Genomic DNA, 12,481 nt, shown 5'->3' with positions numbered 1-12,481 from the left:
GTCCAAGTTAGGTGGCTGAAAGGTGTGGTATGAATTATAGCCTGGTAATGCAGGGGAGCTCTCTGGAGCCTTGAACCAGGTCTCTGTCACTGCACAGATGTCAATGTTCTCCATTTTAAGGAGTGCCTCGAGTGAGTGCATTTTGAGGTTTAGACTTCTAGCATTGAGTAGCATTACCCTCAGATTTTGCTTGCTTGTACCTGTTACAGTGGTGAATTTGTCATTTGAATCTTGCCTAAAAAAGGCACTATAGGGGTGGCAAGAGCCTTATCCAGTATCCGGAATCCCAAGGGCGACAGGTGCAGGCCATCTCTGGCAAAGCATCGTGGTTTGTCGATCATGTCATCCCAGGCAGATACTGGATCCCCTTAGAATGACACCAGAAGCTTAACCAATTGTTCCCCTTATTTGTTTAAGAAAAAGACGATTAATTAAAAAGGCATTAATGTACCGACAAATATCACCTCTGAACTCTATGGTTAATGTCATCATGCCCCAGTAATATGTCTTGACATTTTTCTCACGGTTTTACCCTTTTTTCAGCAGTAACCAAATGCAAAAGCAGGAAACAAAGTTTATTATTTTCCCCCACAAACCCAGCTTCAAATAGCCCATATGAAGGAACTTCTTCTCACAGAAATATATTTAATATACAATTTGTGTACATTACTCAATATATAAACACAAATATATATGCATATTTATAAAGAAACACAAAACTAAAGTCAGCATTCAGAAAAAACAAGCAAAATACTCCATGGTTCCAGTTACTGCTTTGTGACACATTCTCACTTTGGCAAAAACAGCTCTTTTAGCAGAAATTCTTCTCACTCCAGTGTACAGTAGGATCTCTCAGAAAGATTGCTCTCTCATCCAAGAGGACAGTTTTCTCAGAATACTGCTCAGCTCCCTGCAACACAGTAAGCAGAACTCCCTTCCAGTGAACAGGGTTTCTCCTCAGCCTCTGCAGACTTCTTCTAAACCTCTCTTTCAGGAGTCTGCCATTTCTAGCAATAGGTATCCCTTTTGTAATTCGACCGCAATTAGTTCCACCCAGGTTTTCTTAGAGACCTCCCTGTCTGCTTACCTTTTTGTCTTGGCCTTAAAGAGATGAGGAAGAGGTAGATGTTGCAGCCTACACAACCACAACTACACACACACACACACACACACACACACACACACACACACAACCACAACTACACACACTCACAACCACAACTACACACACACAACCACACACACACACAACCACACACACTCACAACCACAACTACACACACTCACAACCACAACTACACACACACACACAACAACAACTACACAAACACACACAACAACAACTACACAAACACACACACACACACACACACACACACACACATCACTCCCCATCCGCAATACCTTGTTTATGTGCTATCCCTAAACCCACCCCTTCCTATAACCCCACCTTTTATATATATTTTTTTTAAATATCTGGAACAACTGTATGGCTGTTGATGTAAATACTTTACTATATATAACTGTCATGTATTAATGTTTCTTGTTTCATGAGAAATGCAAGTTGTTTTTCTGAGAACTCTCAAATTCACTTGTTAATATAAATGTACTTTGGTGGAGCATTTCTCCCCGGGCCCCTGGTGAAAAAGGCTCTGCCATTCAGACTTTGCCGGTCAATGAAGACAAATAAATAAATATTTTTTTCCTAACAGTACCAGCTATTCAGACAATGCTTGATCTGGGTTTTGTAGTTGTGTAGTGCAGCAGTGGCTCTAGGTCAACTGGTGCCCTAGGCAAAAGGGCTCCACAGTGGCCCCCACCACACTACCTGGTGCCCCCAACCCAGTCTACCTACACCAAATAAATACTGAAAAAGCGCCTCTGATAGACCGGCGCCCTAGGTGGCTGCCTAGTTGGCCTATACCTAAGGCCGGCTATGGTGTAGTAGGAGAATTAATGTTTTGTCATTTGCTCTTTTACTATGTCGCTCATTTTTGCTGTGCCCAGTCATAACATAATCATATATTAGATATACATACACACAAACACACACACACACACACACATACTGTATGAATACAAACATATGTATGCAGGCGCATACATGTTACATGAGCATTTAACAATGTAGATGGTAGCAGACCAGTCTCTGAAACCATTTTCTCAGAATGTAAAACAGGTTTATTTATACGGAACAGAAAACTTGACTCTATTAGCAAAGTATGTAAATGAAAAAAGTCCAGCTCTTACAGTACCTTCAGCAAATGCAGTCCATCCTTGCAGAAATTTTTCACAAAGAATTATAAAGCAGACAACCACTTGACAGGTTTTCACACACATGTATGTATCAGTTCCACTTATTAGCTGTCTTCCCTTTCAGGTTTCAGGGTGGATTTTCATGCAGCAGGGACAACTTAAAAGTCCAAATTCTCTCTTAAGAGTTAACTTCGTTAGATATTTCTTGACACAATTCTTCCTCAATCCAGGACTTAACAAAAACAGACTGCAACATCTGCCTGTTCCTCCATTTGTTATATTTCCCAAAAAGCGCCTGCTCCCTGCTGAGGCCTCCCTGCCTGCTCTCTACCCTCAGCAGCTGCAATTCTGCCACAAACAAATATATTTGTAAACGCCCAAGCTGCACCAAAATAAAAAAGTGCAAACATAATAGCAGTGGTTAAGTGGCAATGGCTACAGGACATCCTTGCACGATCTAAAAGCAACTCAATGAAAACACTGCCTTTTGCAAGCAGCAACCTTCCTGATCAGAATGTTTTAGTTTATTTAACTGGTACATCTTTCTTATTTTACTTAGGTTCATAGGTAGGTACTAGGCTATCTGCCCGAGGGCATTTATAAGCCTAGCCAGAGTGTGTTGGCTTTCGCCGCCCCATTGATTAATTAACTGAGCCTCTGTCAAGCAGAGCCAATGAAGTGATCCCAGGGGTGTATTTTCTGTTACTCATCCACTCGTCAAGGTTTCTCTTAAAGAGTGTTAGTGAGGGGCTCTGCCTAATGTAGTTAGGAATTTTGTTCCAAAGCATGGGGAGTCTCTGTGACAGGAATCTATCCCTCCAGCATGTTCTATTTATTGTTGTGGTGAGGTTTAGCTCACTAGAGTGAGTGGCTCGCAGTGACTTGGATTTCTTTAGGTGGAGCATGTACATCAATTCTGAGTTGGACATGGCTTTGTAAGCCAGGCAGAGATCACCTCTGAGTAAGCGATATGCCACTGAGTACAGCCGGAGGTTTTTCAGTCGGGCTGCATAGGACATATGTTTGAGGCCAGTAATCCTCTTGGTGAGGTGCTTTTGTGGTCTTTCCAGCTGTTGGAAGTGTCTTGTGAGGTACATCCCAAATAGGGCTGATGAGTGACAAGTAGAGGGGCACTATAACTCTTTATTTCTAGATGCGAACCCTTTAGTAATTAGATGGGCCACATGAAGGATTTCCTAACTAATTTGGCAATATAATTGTCAAAGGAGAGATTACTATCTACCTGGGTCCCCAGATCTCTTATTGCCGCTTCTGTATTAAGGGGGCTGCCGCCTATGTGGTAATTCGTGGGTGTTTTGCTTTTCCCAAATGGGATGACTATGCATTTTTTGGCATTTAGCTTAAGGCCATGACTTTGTCACCAGGTGTCTGTCTCAGTAAGGCCTTTTTGAAGGATGTCCGTGTCAGCCGGAGAGTTAATTATAGCTCCCAGTTTGCAGTCATCGGTGAACTTGGTTAGCCATAGTCCTCCTATGTTTGCCTGTACTTCTGAGAAGTATATGCCGAACAGTAGGGGTCCCAGGACCGAGCCTTGCAGGACACCACTTGTGACTGGTTTAGAGTCGGACTTGAAGATTAATATTATTAATTAATTATTATTATTAATAATTAATAATTATCTAGTGTCTGTTTGCCATTCTTCTTTCCTGCCTCCTGTTGCATCTCTCAATGTTTTAACTTGCTCACAGCTGGCCAACTTTAGTTCTAAATACTATTCAGGATTTCCTTTGCCTTAACTGATACAACTCTCTGTCACATTCCTTCTCGGACTTCTTTTTAAATGTTGTGTTGCCCAAAATGCTGTTCCCACTTCCTTGAGAACTACTGTCACTTCTCTCCGCTCTGTATTAATGTTCTGTTTTTATAGTGACAGCCTTAACCTGTCCATGATGCCTTTCCCCTTCTCCATAATGGCTGCCTGCCTGTCTGTCCCCAACCATGCTATTATTTTTATAAAGACTACAGCTTTCCGATAGTAACTGGGACATACGGCCACCCTTGTTTTTAGAGGAAAAAGGAGAAAGACCATGAGGATATTCAAGAGCATCTTGAACAAAGAACACAACAGAGACAATTTACACAAAGCATACAACAATGCTGCACAGAGAAGGCAGACTTACTCAGCAGCCAAGACAGCATCTGGGTAAGAATAAAGTTACATTTCCATGCCACTCTGTGTGAAATAAAAACATTCTCTGTTAGGTACAGATACCTTAAATCTCCTACTCAGATATACTTCCAACTACAAGTAAAACTTTCCTACAAAGGACATACATATTAACAAAAAAGTTAAACTCAAATTAAGGTAACATGCTTCCCCAGACAGAAATAACAGATTTCATGCTTGGCCTTTCTATCACAGTAGTGATCTAATGAACCATGCCAAGTGGGGGAGGTAGGGTGAGATTCAACTGTCCATCATGGAAGGTCAATCTGAATGTGCTTTAGGTCACGGTCAGACATGGACAAAAAACACAAATTTTCTGATTTTTATTTATCATTCATTGGAAAGTGTGCGAGTCCACATTCATTTTTAGCCCTAAACACAACGCAAGAGTACATACTGTGTATACAGACAGCTATTAGTGGAACCAATTAACGACAGAGTATTTTTTCAGATTTAACTTTTTAATTAAAACAGAAATCTTTATAATTACCAAACAAACAACAAAGCATTGAACTAAGTAATAATAAGTTAGTGTTATGGATTACGTAAACAAAATAAAACGCACACTACACTATCAACTAAGTAATAAGTTAGTGTTATAGATTACGTAAACAAAATAAACACACTACACTATCAACTAAGTAATAACAAGTCAGTGTTATAGATTACATAAACGTTAGTTGGGAGGGTGGCCTAATGGTTAAGGTGTTTGCATTATAAACACAAGGTGCATGGTTTGAGTCTCACAAGGGATAATTGGCTAGGCTTACAATGACTCGCAAGGGCATTTAGCCTAGTACTAACCTATCAACCTATAAACACACACTACACTATCAACTAACTAATAACAAGTTAGTGTTATAGATTACGTAAACAAAATAAACACACACTACACTATCTTGTTTATACTGCTATATGAGCTGCTATTTTGTTTATTACCACTACATAAACTGCTAAAATATTAATATCATTAAGTAAACTGCTAAAATCCTTCAGTTAATAAAACTATTAAAATTAGTCAACTACAATAAAAAGACGGAAAAATAAGGCAAAGCAGTTGCCCTGGTAAAATGCTACTCCTTTCGGTCCCTTATGACAGTTTGAATTAATGGTATCAAATAAGGAATCTATCTAGCGACCTAGATATAATAAATAAATAGATGTAAATGTTACATTCAGTTCAGGAGATACCTGAATTTTCAAAAAGCCTCATAAAGTGTTTCTTAACCACTACCAACAGCACGTGCAGCAACCTTAACTGTCCTTCTCCCAGCCTGTGCGATCAGTGTGAGCCACTAAGATCAGTAATCTATCCTCTATTAATTTCCCTGGCCAAAGCTTATGTAGTAAGTTTTGTACCTCTTTCCAGAACTGTTTGAGCTATTTACTCACTATAAAAATGTTTGGCCAGTTTACCATACATTCCCACTGCATAACCAACAATGTGGGAATGAGCCAGGGATCATTTCATACGGTCTATTAAGTGTATAAAATTATGGTACTTTTCCATTAACGGGGCAACAGCTTTTTTTGGCCTCGTTATAATGTTGTCTGTTTACTACATTGTTTTCAATAATATTAAATGTGACTAGTGTCTTTGGAATGGCACAAATGAAAAGAGGCTGCAGTGAATATGTATGAAACCACAAAAGTGCCTGGTCTGAAATGAATGAGATATTTTAAGTAGTTCTAAATTCCTACAGAGGGAAAATTGATGCAGACTCCTGATCATCATACGGCACCTAAAAAAATCTTCAAATGCAAATGCCGACATGTGGCCACTTCACTGCAGTCCCTATCATCACTTTCAGTGTACCTCTGTAGGAAGTTATAAACAGCCAAGCAGACCTTGCCCGATGACGTCAAGTAGAAGTACTCAAAAATAATTCACTCCGTTTTGTATCGCTTCAGGTGTGAGGCCGAATATCAGTTTTAAAACACAGCAGGCACTTTCATGTACCGCCTTTTGGGCCTGATTATCTGATTAAGCATCGTGGCTTGTCGAGCATGTCATCCCAGGCTGACAGGCATTGGATCCCCCTTGAATGACACCAATACTTAAGCCAATTGTTGAAATTGATCATCTTGTTTTCATATTGTGGCATCATTCTTGGTGACGGTAAGATGCTACTCAAGGTCAGGGTCATACTGGCCTGGGCTACATGCTCAGAGAGCTCCTCTATGTCTCTTTTCATGTAGTCCAGGGAGGTACGTCTCAGGTCATTCACACCAGCATGGACAATGACCGAGTCATATTTGTACTTGCCTTGGAGTGACCTGAGTGCTTATGTTATGTGGCGGATCCTAGCGCCCAACAGGCAGCTCACCGTGACTTTCTCCTTGTTCAGCCTGGTGAGCGGGACGTCAGTGTGCCTAACAATAGAGTCACCTATTACAAGTGTATCAGGTGTGTTGTTTAGCCTTAAGAGCTGTGACTGTTCGGCACACTGGCTTTGTGAGCTATGTGTTGCACGTGTTTTGTTTTGGGGTAGCAGTTGCTAGGGTGTCTGCTTTGAAGGTCTCTGCTGCTTAGGCAGATTTTTATTTAGAGCCTCCGAGTATGTTTTTGTGTGTTTATGTGTTTGGTTTGCTGTCGTGGTAGGTCTGTGTGAGACTGGAATTGTAGTGAGTGTGGTTTCCTTCTCCTCCTGACTGGTTACGCCAGTACTGAATTGAGAGAGCTTAGCCTCCAGTTTGGCTATATGGTTGCATCTCTCACATGTGTTGGAATTTGTTGGGAGGAGGAGAGGGTTGTCTGTGTACATGAGGCAGTTGTAACATTGCCACAAGATTCCCAGATTCACCAGCTGGACCAGAGAGGAGATTGACAACTGACCTTTGGACATGCTAGAATAGTATTGGGAATTCCTTTATAATTGAAAAAAGGGCCAATGGGGAACAAGGTACTCAAGGGGAGCTTGTGAGGGTGTAGTGCTTTTAATTTTTTAGTGCTGACTTATATAATTGCTTTAATGAGCAAGTGCCAGGTAACTTAAGTGCAATGTGTTACAGGTAACTTAAATGCAAAAACGACAAACAGTAACTTTCTTTCAAGTGAAGCAAGGAAATAAGTACAGTAAGCAATGCAGATATCACTAGGGATCCACAGAAGCGCTGAAAAGCCACATTTTAGGTGGAATTAGCATTTTAGGGAAATAACAAGCAAACAAACAACAAGCATACAAACAAAGCTAGATTCAGCAGGCCAGGATCTAGTCTATGCTACAGCAAACAAGGTGTACCAATTTCAGTAAGAAACAGTTCAAATATGCAGGCACTATAAGCCTTTAACCAGAAATTCCCAGCTCAGAAGGGCAGAGTCCAGCCTCTCCTCCCACAAGAGTGCAGACCACGAACCCTCTTAATGTAAAATAACTGGCCTGAAGCCCAAGTGCTTAAACCAGAATTAATACACTTTTAGAATAACAGACACTGAGCCCTCAATCAGCAGTTCCCAACTTAGAAGGATGTAAACTACCTGTTCTGCCACTACAATGCAGACCACAAACCTTCCTAATATAAAACAACTGGTCTGAAGCCCAAGTGCTTAAACTAAAAGGCTTAGAATGAATTACTCCAAGCAGTAATAAATGCAACTGAGTACTTTTAAGATGACGCAAAAGCAAAATAAAGTAGGAAGAAACACAAATACAGTAAAAGCAGATACATTTTTTTTCATTCAGTGTTAGGAAGTTTTTTTAACGGATATCCATGGTAAATAGAAATGAATCATATTAATTCATTAAAAGATCTTTTTTATATAAATAAACCAGCATGTTTTAACCATCCTATGACCTTTCTAGTTGAAGTTGTTAGTAAGCTATTAGCATGTGTTCCACATTTTGCCCATTTGTTCCACATTATGAAGGCCAGTGTTCCTCATTTTGGCGATGGAAGGTTGAGAGCTATAAAATAACTGAACTGTTGAATGCAATGTATTAGAACAAGAACACTCCACCTTCTAAATACTTAACTAAATAAACTACTTGAAACTTCAACGTGTCTTTATTCCACCTACAGGAAGGGTATTAGAGAGAGTCTCCTACGTCTGCCAGCTAAAGTGATGTTACCTGGACTAATCCTTTGTACTCTTTCTTGTTATTCCTGTCACCCTCTTGGTCACAGATGGGATACCAGACTTCAACCCTGCCCTCTGGATTACATGTTTACTATGATATAACATGGATGAGTTTTGAGCTCTGAAAATATTTGATGGGAGTTCTCACGGAAAATAAAATAATATACAAATATTTGCTTTCTACAACAAAAACAGTACTGTGTGACACTATATCATAAGGGATAATTCCAGGCTCCTTCAAGTCCCTGTTCAGTTTGCTGCGCCAAGGTGTCCTACCATAATTCATATGTCTAACAGTAATGTCACATACACACACACACCTTCTTTCCAGAGGGACAAGAACAACAAAAATAAAGTACATAACAATATGAATTAACAATGTAAAACATATAATTCAGATAAAGTACATAACAATATGAATTAACAATGTAAAACATATAATTCAGATACAGTACATAACAATATGAATTAACAATGTAAAACATATAATTCAGATAAAGTACATAACAATATGAATTAACAATGTAAAACATATAATTCAGATACAGTACATAACATCAATTAACAATGTAAAACATATAATTCAGATACAGTACATAACAATATCAATTAACAATGTAAAACATACAATTCAGATACAGTACATAACAATATCAATTAACAATGTAAAACATATAATTCAGATAAAAGTACATAACAATATCAATTAACAATGTAAAACATATAATTCAGATAAAGTACATAACAATATCAATTAACAATGTAAAACATATAATTCAGATAAAGTACATAACAATATCAATTAACAATGTAAAACATATAATTCAGATACAGTACATAATATCAATTAACAATGTAAAACATATAATTCAGATACAGTACATAACAATGTCAATTAACAATGTAAAACATATAATTCAGATACAGTACATAACAATATGAATTAATGTAAAACATATAATTCAGATACAGTACATAACAATATCAATTAATGTAAAACATATAATTCAGATACAGTACATAACAATATCAATTAATGTAAAACATATAATTCAGATACAGTACATAACAATATCAATTAACAATGTAAAACATATAATTCAGATACAGTACATAACAATATCAATTAATGTAAAACATATAATTCAGATACAGTACATAATATCAATTAACAATGTAAAAGATATAATTTAGATACAGTACATAACAATATCAATTAACAATGTAAAACATATAATTCAGATACAGTACATAATTAACAATGTAAAACATATAATTCAGATACAGTACATAACAATATCAATTAACAATGTAAAACATATAATTCAGATACAGTACATAACAATATGAATTAACAATGTAAAACATAATTCAGATACAGTACATAACAATATGAATTAACAATGTAAAACATATAATTCAGATACAGTACATAACAATATGAATTAACAATGTAAAACATATAATTCAGATACAGTACATAATATGAATTAACAATGTAAAACATATAATTCAGATACAGTACATATCAATTAACAATGTAAAACATATAATTCAGATAAAGTACATAATATCAATTAACAATGTAAAACATATAATTCAGATAAAGTACATAACAATATCAATTAACAATGTAAAACATATAATTCAGATACAGTACATAACAATATCAATTAACAATGTAAAACATATAATTCAGATAAAGTACATAACAATATCAATTAATGTAAAACATATAATTCAGATACAGTACATAAAATTAACAATGTAAAACATATAATTCAGATACAGTACATAACAATATCAATTAACAATGTAAAACATATAATTCAGATACAGTACATAACAATAACAATTAACAATGTAAAACATAATTCAGATACAGTACATAACAATATCAATTAACAATGTAAAACATATAATTCAGATAAAGTACATAACAATATCAATTAACAATGTAAAACATAATTCAGATAAAGTACATAATATCAATTAACAATGTAAAACATATAATTCAGATACAGTACATAATATCAATTAACAATGTAAAACATATAATTCAGATTGTAACTCGAAATACCTATTAATGCAAACAATTGACTAGTTATATTTATCTAGTAACTTATTTTTCTTCCAATGTGTTGGGAGTTACAGTTTACACAATAGTTAACAGGAAAATCTATACAAACGTTATTGATTAAACGCGTATTATTTAATATGCTGGGGTGTACTGTTTTCTGACATATCAGTGAGGAATTAACTGCATAGCTCTCAACCTTCCATCTCCGAAATCAGGAACACTAGCCCTCATAATAAGGAACAAATGGACAAAATGTGGAACACATACTAACAGCTTACTAACAATTTCAGCTAGGAAGGTCATAGAATACTTAAAATATGCTGGTTTTACTTACCAAAAAGATCTTTTAATTAATTAATATGATTCTTTTCTGTTTATCATGGATATCAGTTAAAAAAATACCTAACACTGAATATGCAATGGAGCCTTTCAATGTGGAACTTCGAGGACCATGACTTTTTAAGACCATGAGGTATGTTCCTCGTAATGAGGTACACTTGAGAGGTACGGTTTAAAACTCATTAAATAATAACAGACATTCGAATTTCGGATTGCATATCCCTTCTATACAAGCATGGTAAAATATTTTATTCTTGCAACTTTCTAAGTTTATAAACACACTTTTTTAAACTGTCCCTATTTTGGGGCCGTTGCCCCCCTCCAAATTGTTTTGCCTTTGCTCAGATTTCTTGCACTTCTAGGCTGAGCCACGGTAAGCTCTACGACTATGCAACTGCTCCGCCTCACTAAAACCCGACCAGCTGTCCTCCAGCTAACTCATCAGAGCACATGCCCTACATTGTGACGTCACATGTCCGTGTAACAAAGTTTCGATTCTCGGATTCTATTGCTCGCAGAGGCAGATGCTGAAAACAATAGGGAGGTACACAGGTTGTCAGCTTTTCAAATGGCCAAAGTGGGACATTTTTGGTACAAACATCAGATTTTACAGGCCGACACATACCCACAGTCAGTACAAAGGATATGACTTAACTTTTTTGCCTAAATAAAAGCTTATTCTTGTAGCATTTTAGTTGTGTACTCGGTTTCTTGTAACATTTAGGTATTTTAGATACAGAATAACCGTTTTATGCAACTATTACATAACATATGGAACATAATTATGTCCTACAATATCAGGACATTTGCCATTTTTAATATTGTTTGTCAGGACACAACTGCCCAAAGAGGGACTGTCCCTCGCAAGGTGGGACAGGTGGTAACAACAGAGTCACCAGGGTAGCACACGCTGCAGTGGTGGTATATTCCATGGGTGAGACACCCACCACCGCCCTCAGCCCATTATAAACTTCGGGTGAACAAAGCCCGGCGAGGTGGTGAGCTGCAGCATCGCTTCACTACGCTCAACACATTGTTTGCCCTGCAGCTCCTTCCAACAACAAGTCCCTTATAACAGCATCACTTACCCACAGTGCAGCAGACAAATGCTACAAGGGTCATAAGGGGGAGGCGCAGACTAGATCCTCCGGCCATCTCTTCCGGGCGTATCTACACGAGTTGGTTGGAGCTCTCAAACAAGCTTCAAGCTCCTGCAGTGAGTTTCGAAATTAACCCAGAGCAACAGAATTTCTTTGCCCATTTGCTCATCAGCGTCTAAGACGTCTGTAAGTAGGAGGGATCCGGGCTCTCAGCTTTCTACGCTGGCGTGAAAGTGCACTCCTCCCCTAAGCAGAGTAATGCATTGGTGTTTGGGTATGTTATGGGTCGCCATGAGGCCACAGCTTTTGGGGGCTATTTCATTTTTTTTAAAAGTTACTGTAAGAGTCACCCCGTTTTCAAGAATCGAGGACGCGAGTTGATGCTCACCTTTTAAACATTAATTAGCAGTATTCAGTTAAGTTGATGGATGAAAACAAAA

General features: G+C 37.6%; 1 protein-coding gene across 1 annotated transcript in view; it reads right to left on the bottom strand.

Moving 5' to 3' along the window:
* Window positions 1–12,224, bottom strand: part of SHISA5 (shisa family member 5) — a 766,277-nt gene extending 754,053 nt beyond the window's left edge. Inside the window, exon 1 of the mRNA XM_044078913.1 lies at window positions 12,030–12,224. Within this exon, the coding sequence (XP_043934848.1) occupies window positions 12,030–12,096 (67 nt within the window). The 5' untranslated portion in view covers window positions 12,097–12,224. The remainder of the gene's footprint in view (window positions 1–12,029) is intronic.
* Window positions 12,225–12,481: the final 257 nt, after the last annotated feature.

This window comes from Protopterus annectens, chromosome 7.part1 (assembly GCF_019279795.1).
Source record: "Protopterus annectens isolate FY-2018-M chromosome 7.part1, PAN1.0, whole genome shotgun sequence".
NCBI classification, from domain to species: domain Eukaryota; kingdom Metazoa; phylum Chordata; order Ceratodontiformes; family Protopteridae; genus Protopterus; species Protopterus annectens.
This window is presented reverse-complemented; position numbering and strand designations above follow the sequence as displayed.